Source organism: Condylura cristata, unplaced genomic scaffold (genome assembly GCF_000260355.1).
Source record: "Condylura cristata isolate star-nosed mole 26May11 unplaced genomic scaffold, ConCri1.0 scaffold00014, whole genome shotgun sequence".
NCBI classification, from domain to species: domain Eukaryota; kingdom Metazoa; phylum Chordata; class Mammalia; order Eulipotyphla; family Talpidae; genus Condylura; species Condylura cristata.
In genome coordinates, this window is record NW_004567115.1 from 24,599,757 (window position 1) to 24,620,486 (window position 20,730).

The window sequence follows — 20,730 nt, forward strand, 5'->3', positions numbered from 1 at the left end:
ACTTCCCAAGATTTTTAGGTTTTTAAATATTGGGGAATTGAGATGTCTAATATATATATATTTTTTCATTCTTAAAGAGAATATTTATGGGTTTGCATCCTTTAACTCCATTTTTTGGGTTTCTATTCTTGAATTCATGATTTAGGCATACAATCACAATTAATAATAGTGATATTTTGATTGTTTTGAAGGTATGTAATAGCAATAAGAATTGTCACTGTGAAAATGGCTGGGCTCCACCAAATTGTGAAAATACAGGATATGGAGGAAGTGTGGACAGTGGACCTACATATAATGGCAAGTATCCCTGTTAATTGCCTTTAGTTTCTTGCCTAGACTTACATAATATTCTCTTAAATATGATCTCCATTATCATCTTCCTATAATGTTATGTCCCCCCCCCCCCAAGAATTCAGTTTTGATCATGTCATTGCTCGGCCTTTAACTCAGTGCTTCTGAGTTACTATTAGAATGAAGTAAAAAAAAAATTCTGTATATGGGTTAAATAATAATAAATAATGAATAATAAATTCATAATTTGCCTGCTAGTTTTGTCTTTCTTTTTTCTGATTCAGTGTTAGGTTTCCCTATATTCCTCCTATAAGTAAAACTACCCAATGTAGTACATTTATGTTAAGAACAGCAGTTTTCACATTGTACACATTTTGGTATGTCATGCCTTCTCAAAATAACTTCTAAAATTCTTTTATTTTTTTCCTTTGTTAATTTAGAAATATATTACTCTGTCATGATATAGCTGGGAAATTTTCAAATATCTTTGTGTTATTGATTCTTAAGAATCCCACATTAGTCAGAGAAAATACTTTCTGTGCTTAGAATCCTTTTTCACTTTTTGAAACTTATCTGTGTCCCATAAGTGGTTTATCTTGGTAACAGATATGTATATAATGGAAAAAAAATGTGTATTCTTCTATAATTGGGTAGAGCGTTTTATAAATAACTAGTTCATGTTGACTGACAAATTTTTTTAAGTCATCTGTATCCTTATAGATACTTATATACTTGTTTAGTCAATTGTGGAGAGAGGAATATCTAAATCTCTGGCTTTTATTGCTGGTTTGTCTATTTCTTGCTGTCGGCTACTCAGCTTTTGCTTTTTATGTGAAGGCCTATTATTAGACCCATAAACATTTACAATTGTTTTATCTTTTTAATGAATTCACTCCTTTATTATTAAGAAGTCAGTCTCCTTTATGTCTGGTAATGATCTACTATTCCACAATCAAAAACTAACTTCACTGTCCCCCATTTGTTTTGATTAGTCATCACAGGAAACATTTTCTCCTCCTCTACTCTTAATTTAGTTGTGTTTTTATAAAGTGGGTTTCTTGTAGGTAGCAGTCAGTTGAGTCTTGCTTTTTTAATCAGTTTGCTGATTTTTTTCTGACCATTTTTGTTTTATTTAATTATCAATATTTGGGGGTCCAAATCTACCATGTTGTTATTTTTCTGTTATTTCTCTTTTTATGTTTTTTTTGTACCTCTTCAAAGTGCTTTTATTTCTCTTTTCTTGGCTTTTATGTTGTTGTTATGTTTCTATACTGTTTTTTAAAAGATTCATTTATTCATGCATACAGAACTGGGGTACAGTCCAGAGGTGCAGAGGCAATGAGAGGATTCACCAGAGACAGAGTAGGGAGCAGAACAGGCCAATTGATATAGTACACTGCTGAGAGGAGCAACGGGCGGGACGTGCAGGTCTGCCATGCATGCCATGTGGGTCACCTCCCTGGCTGGGAATTGCACTTGTCCTGAAGTGGCTTAATTTTCATAGTGCTGTGCTTTAACTTGATGCACCACCGGGGAGGGCCCTGTTTCTACCCATTTAAAACCCAACAATACATTGTTATTACTTGTGCTTTAAATAAGTATTATCTTTTAAAGAGATTTAAATAGTAGAAAATATCTTTATATGTACCCATCTAATTGCTGTTTCTGGTGATCTTTGTTTTGTGGTATAAATGTAGATTTCTATCCGGTATCATTTACTCAATGTTTGAAAGACTTATTTTCACATTTCTTGTAATGTAGGTTTCCAGTGACTGTGCATGGCAGGAACAAGCACTATTCCTGATTCTGTGTGAGCTGAGGGTTTATTCCCACTCATTCTTGTAGAAATGTCTATTGAGTATTTAAAGGGATGCCTGTTGCCTTTTGGGTGCAGCCTGTGGATCTTTCAGGTTCAGTCTGTGTAGCTTTTGTCCCTAGGGTATGTTTCCCAATGAACTTTAATAACTGGTTTGGCTTCCTTAGATAACCAGCTCCATCACTCCTCAAATTAAAGGGATCATTTTGACTGGATTCCCTTACCTGTCATCATGAATGGTTAGCTCTCTAAACAGCAAACTGGGACAATTATAAAGTTTATCTTGTTTTCTGTCCAGCGTTCATTATCTTGAAAATTTTTGGTTCATGTATTTTGTCTGGTTTTCTGATTGGTTTATCTGACAGGACAAATCTGGTCCCTATTACTCTATCTTGACTAGATATGGAAGCTATTTTTTTTGGGTTTTAAGACTGCATGTCATTCCATCGGAGTGTGCCATAATGTGACATAGTCATTTTCTAATTACTTGACATTTGTTTCTAAATATTTGATATACACTCATAACATTGTTGTATACATGTTAATACTTATGCATTTTTTTTTCCAGTTGAAAGATAAGTTGCCTGTAATGAGATATAAGGTTGAAGGATATAAATCCTTTATATGTTCCATGATAAATATTCCAAGTGAATTTGTGTGATATCCCTGGCAGTATAAAGTACCAATTTCAATTAACAAAATAAACTTGTTAGTGTTGGATACTCTAATTAAAATTTTGTGTACTCATTAGTAAATATGAAATGATATATCATATTTGCTTTAATTTCCCATATTTTTAATTTGGTGAGTGTTGTATCATTTATTTTTATGCAACTTATAACAGAAATATCTGATACTTTTATTAACTTAACAAAAGAAAATTGCATACTACTGTTCATAATTATTATATTCTTACAAGAAGATCATGGAACAGATAAAATTAATCTTGGGCCTTCCTGGTGGTGCAACAGGTTAGGATGCAGCTTGCAAGCTAGCCGCAGCCGCCTCAGCATGAGTTCGATCCCCATCCTGGGAGGTGATCCACATGGCGTGGCAGACCTCTCCTGACCTGCCCGCTGCTCCACTTAGCAGTGTACTTCATTGATCTGCCTATTCTGCTCCCCACTCTGGCTCTGGTGAAGCCTCTCACTGCTCCTGAACTTCTGACTTGCACCCCAGTTCTATATGAATAAATAAATAAATCTTAAAAAAAAAGGGCAAATGTTATCCTTAAAAATATAAAATAAAGTTAATGTTAATTAATGAATTTAGAAAATTATAAAAGGGCTTAAAATGCCAAAGCCATAGAAGATTGATATATTCAAATACCTAAATATAATAAGCTTCGACAGGGAGAAAAGCTGCTATCAAAAGATGCATGACAAGTGGGGGAAATATTTACAAATAAGTCAGAGACAGTCTCCCTAGTATTATTTCCTAACTAATCTCCCTAGTATAATTTAAAGACTGTTGAGGGGGAGCCTCCCTAGGGGCCTAGGGATTAAGTCCCAGTACTATCGTGGCCACGGCCCACCTCCATGACCTAAGTTCCATCCCCAGCTAGGGTGCTGCTGCACCCCTCAGTAGTATATTTCAGTCAGTCTGCCTGTTTTGCTGCCCATTCTTTCTCTGGTGAATCCTTAAGCCTCCTCATCTCTGGCCTACACAAGTTCTTCTATGCAAACAAACAAACAAACAAACAAACAAACAAACAAAGCAACCTTTTGTTTTTTATTTATTTTTAAATTTAATAGTACAGATTAGTTTTACTCTCCTTAATTTCAAAATGCTATTTTTCTCTCTTGTTAATCTTACAGAGGTTTGCTTTTTAGCTTGATTTTCATTTGTTTAACTAAAATGGTTCCTTGTCCTTGCTAGTAGCTATTTGTGTCACTGATAAATATTTTCATAATATTTAAGAATGTAATTTTATAAGTATCTATTTTCTTGTGGTTATCTGCTTACTTATTTAGTTATTATTATTTTTTCCTCATTGGGGTAATGTTCTACAAACATGGTATGTGATTGCCCTCCTTGTTCCTAACCTCTCCTCCCCTGTCTCTCTCTCGCATTCTTAACCTGCAGTCATAGTTTTAGGGTTTGTTTTGTCAGTTCCTTTGTTTTTTTTTTTTTTTTAATCTGTATTTGTTCCATGTATGAATAAAATAATCCAGTATTTGTCCCTCTCCTTCTGACTTGTTTCACTTAGCATAATCCCCTCCAATTCCATCCATATTGTTGCAAGTGAGAAGTATTCATCTTTTTTTTTTTAACATAGATGAGTAGTATTCTACTGTGTATATATCCCACCTCTTGTTCATCCAATGCTCTGCTGATAGGCATTTATAATAATCAAGTTTCAATAACATAGTGCTCCAATGATCATAGGAGTGTCATAGCCCTTCAAATTAGTGATTTTGGATTCTTCCATTAGACAACTAAGCGTGAAATTGCTGGGTCAGATGGTAGATCTGTTTTTAGTATTTTGAGGAACCTCTCTCCTGTTTTCCAGAAGGGCTATACCAGTCTACATTCGTTTCATTATCCACACTTTTCAACTTTTGTTGTTTCTGGCTTTCTATAGTGGGTCATCTTACAGGCATGAGGTGGATATCCATTGTGGTTTTCACTTGCATTTCCCTGCTGATAAGTAATGTTGAACATTTTTTCAAGTGCCTTTTGATCAGCTGTATGTCTTTGAATAAGCCTCTATTAAGTTGAATAGTGTTTATGGAATAATAGCTTTTATATAACAAATGGTTATAAAAATGTATTTTGTTCTTGTTTATATTTGCATGAATAAATACTGTAAAATTATATAAAAAAATCAATAAAAGGCAGGGAGACAAAATTGAAGTGGGCAGGGGTGAACAAGATTTCTCAGTGTATTCAATTTATATCAGCTTGATATTTGAACAATATGAAAGTCAATGAAAAAAATTTTCAACCATTGTGCCCTGTTAATATCAGTTAATATCTAATTTAATGACCAATTACATAAAATTCTTCTCTTTAGAAAAGAGTACTGCAACGAGAGACGGACTTCTGGTATTCTTCTTTGTAATTGTTCCCCTTATTGTTTTTGCTGCTTTTGTCTTCATCAAGAGAGATCAAATATGGAGAAGCTGCTTCAGAAAGAAGAGATCACAAACATATGAGTACTTAGAATTTTTCTTTTATACTCCTTGTAATTTAAGTATAATGGAAAAACCATATCATAGGGATTGGTTTAAAAATTGGTTTCAAAGTTATCTCTCTATTCTTTTACATATGACTAGCAGGGATTAAATATTTGGTAGTGATGACCTAGGTCTTCTTATATTAATGATGTAAATGGTCCCAGTTACCTGCTATATACTACTGAAAATGCCCCCACAGTTCATTTGCTTCACATTGATCTCTAATGCATGGATTAGTTGAGTTTTGGGCTATAACTTATGACTGGGATTTTCCATGATTTATTTATTTATGTGTACAAGAATTGGGGTATAGGCCAGAGGTGCGGGGGTGAGAGATTCATCAGAGACAGAGTGGGGAGTAGAACAGGCAGATTGACTGAAATACACTGCTGAGGGGAGCAGCATGCGAGACAGGAGAGCTCTACCATGCCATGTGCATCATCTCCCTGGCCAGGATCTAACTGAGTGCTGCACTGGCTGCAAATAGCTTCAGAATGCTGTGCTTTAACCCCGTAACTGGGGTTTTCATAATTACGTGGGGTTAAGCTAAAAAATATAAATGTTGAAAAATTTTCTCCAGGTTTGTTTCAAGTACCAGTTCATAGAGGAACAGTTTTCAAATCTCAATTTTGAAAAAATTTGGTGACTCATAAGTGTAAGAACTAATTTTGATGGACAAAAGTTTTGTCATAATTCAGACACCTGACATTTTTAACATATGTATTAAACTGTTGTAGGATAATTTCTTAACTATCTTGTCCATATCATGTTGGCATTAGAAGGTAGCATACATAAGGAGACTTTGTATCATATTATAATTCAAGTTTCAAATTGTTATTTGCTAGAACTAGGAATTATAACAATAAATAAAATGTGTAGCATTTGATATACTTCCTTTTAAAAAAAAAGAGTAATAATATTATCTACTGGACCTCCCTGGTGGCCTATAGGTTAAATTAGCACTTTCTACAATGGCCTGAGTTTGATCCCCAACCAGGGAGAGCAGACCTCTCCTGTCTCACCCACTGCTCCCTTCAGCAGTGTATCTCAGTCAGTCCGCCTGTCTGCTCCCCATTCTGTCTCTGGTGAATCCTCACCCCTGCACCTCTGGCCTATACCCGAGTTCTTCTACATAAAAGTAGATATAATCTTAAAAAAAAGTCTTAAAAAATACTAGATACCTCTACTTTTTGATGTGAGGAATAATGAAGAATTACTAATAAATAACCCCAGAGCATGATGCTGGTACATGTAATTACTTCACAACTAGTGCTTACTATGATTGCAAAATGTAAATATCTAATATTGATAACTCTCTTACTTCATTATCTTATTTCTCATTTATCACATAACAAGAATATCATGATGATATATTTTAACATATCCTAAAACATATCTATCTTCTTGTTCTTTTTTTCTCTTACTGCCTATCAGAGTTCATACTGACCAGTTCTTATAGATAACTCCCAATCTGCCTCTCCAGAATGACAGTTTCTTAACTATAGCTATCTCTGGTACTGCTCTACCTAGCTGACTTGCTGCCACCTCACAATACCTAAAACTTTTTGACAGCTTTTTTTTTTCCTCCAGGACTTCCTAATTTATAGATTGACCGCTTCAAATTTTAACTATGAAGCAGAAGAATAAGCTTTTACTCTTCTCTAATTTCAGGAAGACTTGAGAAAAATTTGGAGACAATTGGCCTGATTGTAAAATTGACAAAATTTATGCTTTTCTAGAATTTAAGTTTATTTGATTCTAAGATGAATTAAAATTTCTTTTCTAGGAAGGGTTAACACCAGCAGGGGAGGTAGGCCCTGGGAGGTCACAGTCCAGGTTGGAGCCAGGGAGGGCCTAGTGAGGGCCTTAACGTACCAGGGCTGGCATGTGGACCTGGATGGGCCTTTAGAAGGCTTTGGAGGAACTTGGGCCACAGTGATGCAGGAGCCAGGTGGGACTAGATGGGTGGGAGGCGGTTGTGAACCAGCTCTTCCTTTGGATTCTCATTGATGTTGGTTGACTAAATGTATGTGATCTGGTGCCTTTATGTATAAACTGAATTTTAAGCCCTGTCTGTTAGATGGGGCATTTTTAAGGTTCAGTATGAGATCCCCTTAGAGGCTTCGTTGAGCAACCATACGAGAATATTCCCTATGCAACTTACTTTTAGGAACCACATCAGATACTGAGTAGCCTGCTGAGATCTGGAAGCTCCTAATTGCAAATACATCAGAGAACTGGACTGTCATCCTTCGGTCCCTTTGGCCACTATAGGTGTGGAAAGGAGTAGTCACCAAGAAGTAAAAGCTGGCTTTGTTCTTTTCCATCAAACTTTGAGTAGTTTGCTTATATAGAGTTTGCACATCCAGAAGGGCTGAATGCAAAGAAATAGTTCAGCAAAAAAGGTGGCTTGAAGGATGTGTGAGTAAGTCCTGTGATGAAAACAATTCATTCTTGAGGGTTTGCACCCTAGTACCTAAGGGACTGTTGATTTAACTGGAGATGAGAAGAAGAATTATTTAAGTGAGAGGAAAGAAACCCCATCTCTGATATTTTTATCTCCAGTGCCCAAAGGGAAATTGGGATAAACAAATGAGTAAATTTCTTGGCCATCTGAGGAAGCTAGTGCATTAAGAAGATGAAGGCCATGCTTAAGTGTTTGTTTCTATTCTATTTCAGTGATTCTATTGTGCAGGGCTCTTGCTACCTAACAGCCTGAGCCCTGGATGTGGTGGTTTCTGGTTAGGGAAGCTGAAGATGGAGCTTTTCACAGTGTGCAAAGGTATTCCAAAAAGGCTTAAAACCTGTTATCCAGAACAGACTGCCTTCCCTTCCATGTGGTAGGGTTTCAGCCAAGATGAGAAATAAGGCCTTCCAAATGTAGCTCTGTTCAGTTTCTTTAGCCAGGGAGGGTGCACAGCTTGTCATAGCTTGAAGTGTGGTCAAGCATGTATCCAAACTAGTCACCTGTATTCAATCCAGGAGCCTCACCTGCCAACCTGAGGGGCAGCCAAGAGAGAGTGGCTAGTGTGCAGAAGTCACAGATGAGCCAGAGGGGGAACTGCAGGAAGGGTTGGGGAGATGTGATGGGGATAGAGGCAGCATCTTAGACACTATATCTATCTTCCCTGACTTTCTGCAGAGCTGGTCTCCAGAGTAATTTGCAGAATGAGGATGCATGCTTGTATTATCCAGTGGGGTAACTGCTTTCTAGATTCAGGAGACATTTAGAAAATTTGAGGGAAGTATGAAATCTGAAAGAGGCATCTATGGGTCAAGGGTCAGAGAATTTTATAGATAGAATAATAATAGACCAAAGGAGCCAAGGACAGGAAGAGTGTGCTTGATTATGTGAAGCTTTTAGAAATCATTTAAATGAGGCAGCGGGCCCTGAACAAACCGTTCATGACTTGGGAGAGGTTGCTGGAGGAACTGATCCTGATAATTGCTGTCCTGGTGTATATGGGAGCCACTAACAGTGTCCTGAGCTGGTGTAAGTCCTAGTGTGTTTCCCCTGGATTACTTCCTGACACTTGAGTTGTATACGTCAAAGAATGGCAAAACAGGAGAAGGAAAATTATAAGGACATTGAGTCTTCTTCAGCTTCAAGCGGCAGGCTAAAGGTGGAACTGGTTGAAGTCTATAGATAAATATTCTCCAATTCCACTCCCCTTTTCAGTCATACTGGAATGTAAAGGAAGTGTGCCTCCTTAGCAGATCTGGAATACATAATGTTAAAGGTAATGGCACTGGCAGAAAATGTAGAAAGATCAAGAAAGTATTAGTTAAATTCTTGGGTAACAGATGCATGTTGATGCCCTATGGAAAATGTGCTTGTGCTTTGAGAAGAGTTCACTGATGTAAGGAGACCTTTCTGTTTGTTTGTGGCACCACCATTAGTGCAGTCTTAGGCTGAATGGTTTATAGAGCTGAGATTCTATGATGGATCTGTTTCTCAATAAAAAGAGTAAAAATAAATAAATAAATAAATAAATAAAATGCTGTGAAAATTTGGCTACCATCATGATTCATCCTCACTACTACCAACATCATTATTTTGTATTTGGGAAAATACAAGGTATGTATAGTGTCATGTGAAAATATTTTAATTTTAATTTAAATCAAAAGTTAATTGTGTCTTTCAGATCAGATGGCAAAAATCAAGCAAAAGTTTCTAGACCTCCAGTGAGTGTTCCTCGACACGTTTCTCCAGTGACTCCTCCCAGAGAAGTTGTAAGTTTGAAAGAAACATTCTTTTTCTTTATATTTTGGGATTATCTTTTTAATGATTGAAATGGTTGTATGAGTTCAAATAATTGTTCTTTAGCTATGGAAGTCAGCATAGATCATTTCATATGAGTGAGGTCTCAAAGTAAGTTAAAGGAATGCTAATAGCATTGAAGTCTCAGAGAAGACGTCTGAATATTAACAATTGTGACTTCTCTAAGATATGTTACCAACGACTTATCTGAGCTCCTAGAATAGGCTTAATTGTCTCAACAATGCGAGTAGTAACCACTGTTCCCCTAAATATACTATAGTGTCTAAATATAATATAATGTATTGGGTTAATGTATGCATACAACCCTGAGAAATATGCAGTGTTACTTTATCTGTTCCTAAACTTTGTATGTTTTGTTTGCTGTTTTAGGTGTATCTGCAACTGCTATTTAGCATTACTCTGTGATTTATCCCTATGAACACATGTAACTTTCATTCATTATACTTTCACTGTTGATATTATAACAGGTCCTTGCATGGCATTGTTTTGTTTACCATTGTTTTATTGAAGCTAAACAAAGCCATGTTATTTGAGGACCTGTTTTTGCTTTTCATTATTTTGCTTAAAGCCACAGCGTCTAAGAACATATCAATGCAATGAGGATTTACTATACTCAAATATCACTCAATATTAAAATACACTTTCCTATTACCAGATTACAAATTTTCATTACTGTGAACAAGGCTGAACTGAACTTTCTTTATATGCCTAAGATCTTATTTATGTGTCAGTTCTAGGACTGTCCATCTAATATGGTTATTGTTCATGTGGCAATTAAAATTTCCTTTCAGATTAAATAGTTGATAAAATTAACAATTGCATTCCTGAGTCATCTTTTAAATGATCCAATAGATCATATGTGACCGCTGCTACTGTATCAAACAGCATTGATAAAGAACATTTCTACCACTGAAGAAAATTCTTCAGTAGAGGTCACTGATCGGGGACATATAAGAATTAAATTATGGGCTGAAAGATATGTGAATATTTACTGGAAATTTCCAGAAAGTGTATGAACGTTTTTGTTGCTCTGCATTTTTGTAAACACTTAGTATTGCAAGGTTTTTAAAGTCTTTCTGGTTATATGAAGGTAAAATAATTAGCTATCCTTCATGATTAATGATAATGATCATCTTTTTATCTACCTGTTGACCATGTAGATGTCTTCTTTGGAAAAATGTTTAATCTAATCCTCTGCCAATTTTTTTTTTTAAAGATTTATTTATTTATTCATACAGAACTGGGGTACAGGCCAGAGATGCAGAGGGTGAGAGGATTCACCAGGGACAGAGTGGGGAGCAGAACAGGCAGATTGATGAAATACGCTGCTGAGGGGAGCAGCGGGCAGGTCAAGAGAGGTCTGCCATGCCATGTGGGTCAGCTCCGGGGCAGGCGGGGATTGAACTTATGTGGAAGTGGCTTAAGTTTCTTAGTGCAATGCTTTAACCCGTTGCGCCACCAGGGAGGGCCCTCCTCTGCCAATTTTTAATTGAAAATTTTTTTCTTGATTTAAATAAATTCTTATAATATTTTAGATATTAAAGCCTAATCAGCTATATGATATGCAAATATTATTTCTCCTTTGGTAGGTTTCATTTCCATTTTTGTTGATGATATTCTTCACTGTGATGGAGCTTTTGAGATGGACATAGAAGCATGTGCTTACTTTTGGTTTTATTGCCTTTGTATTGCTAGATCTAGAATATTATCACCAATATCTCACATCCAGGAGCTTACCTATCGGTTGTCTTCTTAGAGTTTTTGGTCTCTAATCATATATTTCAGTCTTTAGTCTGATTTTGAGTTAACTTTTCTGTATGGTGTAAGGTACATAAAGTAGTCCAGTTTCATTATTTTACATATTAATACACAGTAATTCCAGCATCATTTATTGAAGACATAGTCCTTTTCCATTGTAAATTGTAAGTTAATTGACCATATATGTATCAGTTTACTCCTGGGCACTCTATTCTGTTCCGTTGACCCAAGTATCTGATTTTGTGCCAGTTTCATATTGTTTTAAACACTACAGCTTTGCAATATAGTTTGAAATCAGGAATCATAATGCTTCCTGATGTTGTTTTTTTTTTTTTCCTGTCAGCTTTCCTTGTCTATTTGGAATCTTTTATTTTTATAAATTTATCTACTTTAGGTACAAATAGAATTATACCATATTTGTTCTTTTGTATCTAACATCATTTCTCCAAAGTAATCCCTAAGTTAGCATTTATGAGCCTATTTCATTGTATACAGCTTGGCTTCTTCATTATAGATTAAATGTCCATACAGGTGTAAATTTATTTCTGAACTCTCAGTTCTATTCCTTTGGTCTGTGTTTCAGTTTCTGTTATAGTTCCAAGATGTTTCAATTTTTAGAACATTGTAGAATAGTTTTAAGCCTGAAAGTGTGATTCTGCCATTATTATCCTTTTTTATCAGGATTGCTTTGGCTATTTGGGATCTTTTGTGGTTCCATGTGAATTACAGTAATGTTTGTTTTGTTTTTTGAACAATGCCATTGAAACTATGTTAAGGATTTATATTGCTTTGTGTAGGGTGGCCATTCTTACAATGTTAATTCTTTCCATCCATGAACAGGAATTAGCTTTTTGTATTTCCTTGTGTCTTCTGTTTCTTTTAACAATGTCTTACAGTTTTCATTGTTTAGTCCTTCACATTCTTTGCTACATTTGCTCCCAGGGATTTTTTTTTTTGTATACTTGTAAATCGGGTGGTTTTCTTCATTTCTTCTTCTTGCTCTTTGATTGCATATAGGTAGGCAACTGATTTTTGTACATTGATTTTGTAACCTATCATTTGTTAAACTGATTTATTGTCTCAATTAGGTTTCTCTTGGAGTTTTTCTATGTATATTATTATGTTATCTCCAAATAACGATAGCTTTACTCCTCAATTTGATTTCCTTTTACATCCTTTTCTTGCCTAATTGCTCTACCTAGTACTTCTAATAGTATGTTAAATCATACTGCAGATAGTGGACATCCTTGTCTTGTACCAGATCTCAATGGAAAATTTTAAGTTTTTACAACTTGTTATGATATTAGCTGTGAATTTGTCACATGTGTTCTTTATTATGTGTGGTAGGTTCCATTTATCTGTATTTTTTTTCAGGGTTTTTATTATAAATAGATGTTTAATCTTACCAAGTGCTTTTGCGGCATGTATTGATATAGTCATCTGATCTTATCTTTCCTTTCATCTATGTGGCAAATTATATTGATTTTCAGATGTAAAACCATCCTTGTTTCCCTGGAATAAATTCCACCTGGACATAATGTATGATCCTTTTACTGCATTAATGAATTTGTTTGCTAAGAATTTGTTTTAAAATCTCTGTTCATCAGAGGAATTGTTCTGTAGTTCTCTTTGTCTGGTTTTGGCATCAGGGTAATGTTGACCTCATAAAATATGTTTGAAGTTCTCTCTCAGTTTTCAGGAAAGGAATAGACATTAGCTCATATTTGGAGGTTTGTTAGATCTCACTAGTGAAATCATCTGGTCCTGGACTTTTGTTTTTTGGAAGATTGTGATTACTGTTTCAATTTCTTAAGCAAAATATCTTAAATGTCAGCATTAAAAGTAAGTCATCTATTCACTGAATTTAAGTATATATATATTTTTAATATGGAAAATAACAAGTTGTTTAGAAAATATGTTTATGAGTATACTATGGTAATAACTTTTTTTCTTTTTAGCCTATATATGCAAACAGATTTCCAGTACCAAACTATGCAGCCAAACAGTCTCAGCAGTTTCCATCAAGGTCTGATATGAATTTTCTTAATTTACTTGACTACAATCAAATTCAGAGTTAATTAATATATAGATTTTTTTTGTATTTTGATTTAATTCATGGCATGGTATTTATTGCCCACAGTTTAGATAGAATGAAATTTCCAGAAGAACTTTTAAAATGTGCTATTTAAATTTTTTCATATTAATACAGTGTTAAAATGAATTTTTTAAAAAAAGGGTCTGAGTAAGACAAATCAACTCTTGCTGTTGCCTTTGGTGTACTTAAATGTGGAAACAAGAGCCATTAAACTACCACACAACAGGAAACCAATGAGTTTGGATCAGCATTTCTATTAACAATAGCCGGAGAAGCTAGACAATGTAAGAGAATATGTATTTGAAGGCACTACTTTGAATGTGAGGAACTATGTGGTTATGGTCCAGGAGAGGAAGACAGTCTGGAGGTGATCCCAACAGTTGGTACCTTTTTCTGTCCTATGTGTGTCTAATTTCTCAGAGTCAGAGGTAAGAGGCTAGGAAACTGAAGATAGCTATTAACAAACTCAAAGGGCAAAGGGAACAAAAGTGGAAAGCTTTTCTAAGGTAGAAAGTACTTTGGCAAATGTCAGAGGTTTTGGCTGGGACCTGTGGGGTGAGAATGAAGTGTATCCTCAACTTATATCTACAAGTATTTTTTATGTTCAGCCTCCATCAAAATAGCCAGATACTACTAGAAAAGAAAATATGACTAGAACTAAGAAAAGCAATAAAACATACAAATGAACTCAGAGGACATTTGGCTAATAGCTTCATGAGACAGGGCCTTTAAAATAATTCTGATGATTATAATATTGGAATTAATCATCAAAATCATGAATTTCAGTGAAGAACTAGAAATTTGAAAAAAAAAGAAAATGTGAAATCTAGAAACTGAAATTAAAGATTTGATGAACTTAAGATGAGCAAGAAGGGAGGAAATTTATTACTATATTTTTAGCATATATTATACATTCTTACTTCTACCTTCCCTAGTCCTTTACACTACACTGAGGAATATCGTTATGTAAAATCTTTATTATGCAAAAAGGATATATTAAAATCCAACTGACTATTAGGAGAAGGATATATAAGTTATTAAATAGATTTTCACCAGATAATGTTTTAGTGTATTATTGGGTAGAGGTACCATTGAATTGAATGAAGAGGGTTGAGGAAGGATTCCACAGGTTAAAATATGAGGATTGGGAAGAATAGATAAAGTAGTCATAGTTTTATTTTCATGGTGGATATTATGTTTAAGGAATTTAGAATTTCAGTTTTATGTATGTAAACATCTAGTTTATATTTAGTAATTTGTTGCCATTAAATCTTAATAGCATAGGAAAGTGCTTAATTTACTTAATGTACTTAGTTGTCTTTTATAATTTTTCTTTTAAATTTTACGTGCTATTCTCTTTAAAAATATGTAAACAGAATCTTCATATACCATTGTTGATTATTCAGTAGCATCAATTAAAGGTAGTTATTTCATTTTAGACTCTGGAGCCTTTCATTGCATATAGATTAATAGTAATCAAGGTATTTTGTACCCTTAAGAATTATCATTCATTTTAAGGATGGTGTTATATTGGACATATAATGAATGTAGCATTATCTCATAAACACGCGATTGACTTTTTCTTTATTTTCCCCTGACAGGCCTCCTCCACCTCAACCGAAAGTATCACCACAGGGAAATTTAATTCCTGCTCGTCCTGCTCCTGCGCCTCCTTTATATAGCTCCCTTACTTGATCTTTTTTTTTTTTTTAACTTTTCTTTTGCAGATATCTTCAGGGAACTGAGTGAATTTTTATTTTCCTGATATTTTCTTGAACAGCCTTTTTTCCTGCTGCAACTATGAATGGAAAGTAATTACCACAAAGTTTACTAACACAGGAAAACAGAAATTGAGTGGTAGGAATTGAGGAATATAAGAAATGAAGTAAAACCAGGGAATTTAGAATAACATTTCCACTTCTATCATTGAATAAATTTTTTTCCGTCATCTGTGAGGTTAATATACTTGATATGGATTGTTATTTTGATTCTCTGATTCACTCTTGATTTAAGTTTGTCATTGTGTATTTCAGTATAATTCTGAATTTTGATCTTAGTTAATATTAATGTAGTTTCTGGTTGAACATGTGGTAATCTAATTTCTATGAATGCTGAATAATTAGCTACCAATAACATTTCATGTTTTTCATCTTTGCAGACACTAATAATCAATATACACTAGAATCTTGTCTATCTCACTTAAAACATGAGTAAGGAATATTCTATCTTCAGGAGAATGCAAAAAACCCACAATTAAAATATATATTATTTGAAATTACAGACTACACCAAAAGTGTATAGGTGGGTATTCACACACAGTTAATATTTTCCATTTTTATGAACATTCTATGGGTAAATGGTTTATAGATTCTACAGTAATAGAATCTATGGATCTATCTATGGATAATGAATATTAGATAATTAATTTAATAGTAGAATTTCTATTTTGAATCATGTTAAAGCATGGCATCCTTTTACAATAGCATTATTTTAAATAAATTATAAACCTTAAGGTACGAAATATTTAATAGAGCTAATTAGATATCCTGTTGAATCATGGTATAATAAAGCAGGAGCAATTATAATATCATCAGTCAATTGAGCTGTCATAAACCACTTGAGAATTTTATGAGCACTTTATGTTTAAAATCTGAATTTTCGAAGCTTGCTATTAATATACTTTAGAATGTTTACATTTACTAAGGTGTGCTGGATCATGTCTCTATTGATACTAACATTTTCAAAGAAATTGGGCCGGAGAAAGGAAGAAAAAATTCTTAGATAAGTACAAAAAAGTTTGTGTGGTGTCTATGAGTTATCACCCCAGTTTTGTTAAAAATTGAATTTTTACTAAGGAAGAAATGGAATGAATGGTAAAATTTTAAACACCTACAATTTTTTCATAACCTTTCATAATAAAGTTTAATAATAAGTTTTATTAATTGAATTTCATTCGTTTTTCAAAAATTTTGGTTTGTGTATATATAAATAAACAAATATAACACATTTATAATTAATAAAATACTTGAAATTCTGTTTTGTGTCATCCAGTAAATTCCTAAATATTCAACTGTTTACTACATTATTAATTAAGCATTATACTTTTAGATGAAGTATGAATCAGACTTTCATATGAACAGTTGAAGTTTTCAGACTTCTGCTAAATTGTGCACAATGACCTTTGTTATAGTTTTGAATAAAGCTGATATTTTAATTCTCTGAAGCTTCGACATTATTTTAGCAACCAGGTATATATTTAAAAACCACAAACAATTCTAAATTGAACATTCTTCATTTCGATTTTAAATTTCTGAATGAATTCATATTGTTCTAAAATATTTGTCTTTCATTTATGTACTCACATTTGTAATTGTAATTCATTTTACTGAAATTTTATAGTTGTGAAGTACAGCTATGTAATTAATCTCAGAATTAGGAGATTTCTTGATTCTTTAGAAAATTTATATGTTCTCATACTTTATATACATTTCATTTAGATTTCTTTGATTTATTTTGGATTGCTATTAAAAATTATAGAATTTCTTGGTCATAGAGTCACTTTAAATGTGAACATATACAAAGATTAAGTCCTAATGATGTTTTAATAATCAAAGACAAATTACATATAACTTTGTTGTCCACAAACTTATCTTATTTAGGATACTGCATTTTCCCTTCCTTTCAAGCAGGCGCCTGGATCTCTACCCACATAGTTAAGCACAGTCCAGGTTTTCTAAGCACAGATCAAAATTTGTTAATTCTGTAAATGTTTACTGAAATATGCCATACAGTGGGTATTATGGTAGGTACTGTGATATGTCTTCTGCATGGGACATGCCTACTGTTGTGGAAAGAACTATATATACACGTAATAATACACATTTACTCCATTAAAGATATAAACAAGGAAAGTTGAAGAGAGGAATATAAGAAGTACATGAACAAGAAGTTCAGTCAAAATACTTATAAGTAGGTTGACTATAGTTCTTCTATGCAGTGAAACAAGATGAAATCAGTTTTGGCTTAAGTACTGCTTTCCTGCAGAGTTAAGTCTTGGATTGAAATATAAGGTCGGTGCCTATATTTGTTGTCTTGGCTTTTGTGCATGTATATAATTTCAGATTGCCCTATTGAAAGCCTTGGATTTCAGCTGATTCCCCAATGCAACTTATGTCTTCCCAAGGTGCTTTTTAGTATATACTTTTTTGTTAATTATTATGAGAGATTAATTCATTCTTTGGAATTTGAAGAGTTAAAAGTGCCTGTGGATGGAAGTGGGGAATGAGGCTGGGAGGAAGGAGGCATTGCAGTGTCAGGGAATAAAGGCAGTGTGCTCATTCAGGAAAGTCAGAGTGACCAAAGAATTTGGGAGTAGGCGATAGCCTGGCTCCAAATTTAGAAATTTTTAAGTACTGTGCTGAGAAATCTGGAACATACATCATTATATAGACATTATAATCTTGTCCACCTCCTTATATAGACGAATATTCACTGTTCTGAGATGTTACTGTACAAGAGAATGACTTCACAGGATTTAGCCAAATGTGTGGGGAGAACCACATTGAGTGGAGGACAAAAGTGCACATAGCCTGGTTTTAAAGTGCAGTGTAGTGGGAATGGGGAGAACAACATAGACAGTGTCCAACAGTACCAACACCTACTTCTCCCTTTCTTGAAATCTTTACACATCTGGTTATCTGGCTAGACTTCGTAAGGAAACAAACAAACAGGCCCTCCCCGCTGGCACCGCGGGTTAAAGCACAGCACTAAGCTAAAGCCACTTCGGCATGAGTTCGATTGGCATGAGTTCGATTTCCGCCTGCCCCGGAGGAGATCCACATGGCGAGGCAGACCTCTCCTGACCGGTCCGCTGCTCCCCTCAGCAGTGTACTTCGTCAATCTGCCTGTTCTGCTTCCCTCTCTGTCTCTGGTGAATCCTCTCACCCTCCACATCTCTGACCTGTACCCCAGTTCCATACGAATAAATAAATAAATCTTAAAAAAAAACCAAAACCTTAGAAACACAGCTTTAGCAAATACAAATATGTAAATTTATGTGTGTGCGTAGTTTTTACTCCAGAAAACACTATTAACAAAGTGCATTGTAAGTACTGTTACAAAAGTATTGTAAGTACTTAGAATACTTGAAGCCAAAGACTTGTCGGTGACAAAACCCACTACGGAGGGGGCTGGAAGACTGGCTAACTCCACACGAACTATGGCGGCAGGGAGTATGCAGGTTTCAGACTGCGGCTTGCTGTTTTCCTGGCCAACACGAAACTGCAGGTAACCTGCACCCACACTGCAGGAGCTGGTCGTCCGCAGGTGCAGCGGCTTCTCGAAGCTCCGCCCCCGAGCGCGCTGGGGGCGGTCCCCGGAATCTGGTCCTTCAGGCCTCGCTGGTGGGAGGTGACGCCGGCGCGAACCCGCCCAACGGCTCTCGCCTCTTTACTCGCTAGGAGCCGAGAAGCCACACCATGTTCCCCCTAATGATGCTGCTTGCGGGGCTCGCTGGCTTGCTTACGTCAGGACTCGGTAAGACTGGCGACTGAGTCCCTGCTGGGGCGGAGGAATGGCTTTCCTTTTATTGTTTCTCTTGCTTTCAAGACCTCCCTGCTTGTGTCAAAAGGGGGCTCAATTCCGTGCAAAATCCGGGTCGGTCTTTTTGGTGCCTTTTGCCCTGTCAACCTGGAAGCCTGGCTGTTTGGCCTGGGGAAGTGACTTGAAAGGGTGAGATAGCCCAAGGACAGCCATCTTACTCTCTGAGTCTGGGTTTGGGGCAGCTTTTCTTCTATTTCACAAAACTCCCTCCGACATTTCTTGCAGTTGTCCCCCCCCCCCAAACTTCTTCCAGCAACTTCTTGAATTCTGTTCACATTCCCTAGACCTGACTTTACTTAGCTATCCTTTGCTCCAGCATATCTTGTTCTGCATACAGTCATAATTTGACAGCAATACAAAACAATTTGCTCACATTAACGAAAGTGCTTAAAAATTTACAGGTATCAGTGGCGGTTTAGAAGCAAGTAGCATTTTGAGTTCTGTTATTTTTCCGATGCATGGTTCTGAATCTTGCACATCCTTCTCCCATCTCCTTAAGCATTGTATTCCATTATTTGAGATATCACAGTCTACTCTGACACTTCTCTTATTGTCTTTGTGTTATTTCTGATCCTTCTGCGATTTCATGCTGTTTTAGTGAACTGCTTATACACGACCAGTCTTCATACCATAGGCTGGGTAACTTAAATTACAGAAATTTATGTTCTCAGTTCTGGAGTCCGAAGTGGAAGATTAGGGTGCCATCATGGTGGGGTTCTGGTTAGAGCTCTCCTCCTGGTTAGTAGGCTGTTGTGCATCCTTGGCGTGTGCGCACATGGAACTCTGTAGGTATATTTTGGGAAGGGGAGGCATTCACGGAAACTCAGGTGTTTCTTATAAGGACACCAATCCCATCCTGAGAACTCCACTTTCATGACCCTATCAACCCTAGTGACCTCTGTCAGCCGAATCACTGCTGTGTAACAATTCAGAGATAATGATTAGATATGCCTTTTGCAAATATTTTCCCACTGTAGTTTGTCTTTTCATTCTCTTGATGTGTTTTGCAGAGCAGAAGTTTTAAATTTTATTGAAAATCAGTCTATCAGCTTATCAGTAAATTTGTTTTATGCATTCTATCTTTGGCACTGTATTTAAAAGTCATCTGAGGTTATTGTTATGATCTAGATTTAAAATTTTGTATTTTACATTGAGATCTATAAACCATTTTTTATTTTTATGACATTTTAAAGTTTGTGTCGAGATTCGTTTTTTAAAAAATGTGGATAGCCAAACCTAGCACTATTTGTTGATAAGACTATCTTTGTGCTATTGTATTGATTTTGCTCCTTTGTCAAAGACCAGCTGACTAGATTTATGTTTACCTTTATCTGGGCTCTTTGGTTCCCTGAAATTTTGACAATATTGACTTCATTTCCATGACACATATTATGCCTCCAAATTTGTTTAGTTTTTCTTTGCTATCTTACAACAGAATTTTATAGTTTTTTCCATGTAGATCTTTTCCATATTTTACTAGATTTATACCTACATGCTTCATTTTGGGGGGTGCTAATATAAATCACATTATACTTTAAATTTCAAATTCCATTAATTTATTACTGTTATATAGGAAAATGATTCACTTTTATGTGTTAACCTTATAGCCTGCAAGTTTTCAGTCTTTTAAGTGTACAGTTCAGTAGTGTTAATTATATTCACACTATTGTGTCATTTATTTCTAGGAGCCCATTCATTTTGCAAAACC

General features: G+C 35.2%; 1 protein-coding gene across 1 annotated transcript in view; it reads left to right on the forward strand.

Moving 5' to 3' along the window:
* Positions 1–15,369, forward strand: part of ADAM9 (ADAM metallopeptidase domain 9) — a 72,425-nt gene extending 57,056 nt beyond the window's left edge. Inside the window, exons 18-22 of the mRNA XM_004682261.2 lie at positions 192–297; positions 5,124–5,265; positions 9,432–9,519; positions 13,285–13,352; positions 15,023–15,369. Of these exons, the coding sequence (XP_004682318.1) occupies positions 192–297; positions 5,124–5,265; positions 9,432–9,519; positions 13,285–13,352; positions 15,023–15,116 (498 nt within the window). The 3' untranslated portion in view covers positions 15,117–15,369. The remainder of the gene's footprint in view (positions 1–191; positions 298–5,123; positions 5,266–9,431; positions 9,520–13,284; positions 13,353–15,022) is intronic.
* The last annotated feature ends 5,361 nt before the right edge of the window (positions 15,370–20,730 follow it).